At 61.4% G+C, this 1,397-nt stretch overlaps 1 protein-coding gene across 1 annotated transcript in view; it reads left to right on the top strand.

The window, feature by feature from the left end:
• LOC103923776 (aldehyde dehydrogenase family 3 member B1-like) overlaps positions 1-1,397 on the top strand; it is a gene marked incomplete at its 5' end in the record, with an annotated part of 22,260 nt that overhangs the window by 13,751 nt on the left and 7,112 nt on the right. The window contains one exon of the mRNA XM_009332238.1: positions 114-199. Coding sequence (XP_009330513.1) covers positions 114-199 — 86 coding nt within the window. The remainder of the gene's footprint in view (positions 1-113; positions 200-1,397) is intronic.

Here is a 1,397-nt window from a genome sequence, read left to right as displayed (position 1 = left end):
CAGCCAGCGTCCACGTGCCCAGCGGCCCGGGACGCTGTTGGTGGGGACAGGGACAGGGACAGAGCGGCCCGGGCAGACGCTGACAGAGGTGGACCCTTCCTCTTCTGTTGCAGGACTGCTTTGCCGTGGTGACCGCCGGCGTGCAGGAGACCACCAGGCTGCTGGAGAACAAGTTCGACTACATCTTCTACACTGGTACGTCCCGCGGGCCGGGGCAGAGCCCTGCCTGGTTTTTGTGCAGTGAGGAAGAGGGGTTCCCCACCGGAGACCCCGCTGCGGCTCACCCTGCCCGTCAACGTGAGACGCTGGGCAGCCTGCCTGCAAGCAGGACCCCTTCCCTGCCCTCTGAGGAGGCAGGGCTTGTGCTGGGGATCCGGTGTCGGGATCCAGTGGAGGATCTGCCACCAACGTGTCTGAGGATCTAATAGCCGTAACTGGGTTTTGTAATAGCTGAATTGGGGGATGCCATGGTTGAGCTGGAGAGGGTGCCGGAGGTGAGGGCTCAGCCGCGTGCTGCACACCAAGGCGGATGCAGGACAGGAGTGGGACTTGACATGTCTTCCTGGCCCTGGCTCCTCATAAGGCTAAAGCCGTGGGTTGGGCTGTAGCATGGTGGGATCCTCACTGTGATGCATCTTCTCCTGGCCCTCAGGCAGCCCCTCCGTGGGGAGGATCGTGATGGCAGCCGCTGCCAAGCACCTGACGCCCGTGACGCTGGAGCTGGGGGGCAAGAACCCCTGCTACGTGTCCGACACCTGCGACGTGCAGAACGTGGCCCGGCGGGTGGCCTGGGGCCGCTTCTTCAACGCGGGGCAGACCTGCATCGCGCCCGACTACGTGCTGTGCAGCGTGGAGATGCAGGAGAAGCTGATGCCCGCCCTGCGCGAGGTCATCACTGAGTTTTTTGGCTCCAACCCCCAGGAACTTCCAGCGGGTGCAGACGCTGCTGCGCAGCGGGCGCGTGGTCATCGGAGGACAGACAGACGAGGAGGAGCGCTACATTGGTGAGGGCTTGAACTTCACGTAAGTCTTCATCCTTGCATGGAGTGGACTTGGATTTTGAAGCGGGTCTCACAGCTGGACGGGAGGTTCTAGATGGAAGTGACATTTAAGGAAGGTTTGCATGGGAATCGGGGAGCTTGGCAAGGCGTCCTATCTTAGAGGAGGTATGGGTCTTGGGGAGAGGACCAAGGTGTCATCTTCAACCTCCGTGCACGGCTGATGCCTTCGGGTTTCTTTCTCTGCAGCTCCCACAGTGCTGGTGGACTTGCAGCCCTCTGATCCTATCATGCAGGAGGAGATCTTCGGCCCCATCTTGCCCATTGTCATTGTGGCGAACGTGGACGAAGCCATTGACTTCATCAACAGCCGTGAGCGGCCGCTGGTTGTGTACGCCT

This window comes from Pygoscelis adeliae, unplaced genomic scaffold, assembly GCF_000699105.1.
Source record: "Pygoscelis adeliae isolate BGI_AS28 unplaced genomic scaffold, ASM69910v1 Scaffold1090, whole genome shotgun sequence".
NCBI lineage: Eukaryota > Metazoa > Chordata > Aves > Sphenisciformes > Spheniscidae > Pygoscelis > Pygoscelis adeliae.
The sequence above is the reverse complement of the archived record's forward strand: the minus strand, read 5'-3'. Positions and strand labels throughout refer to the sequence as shown.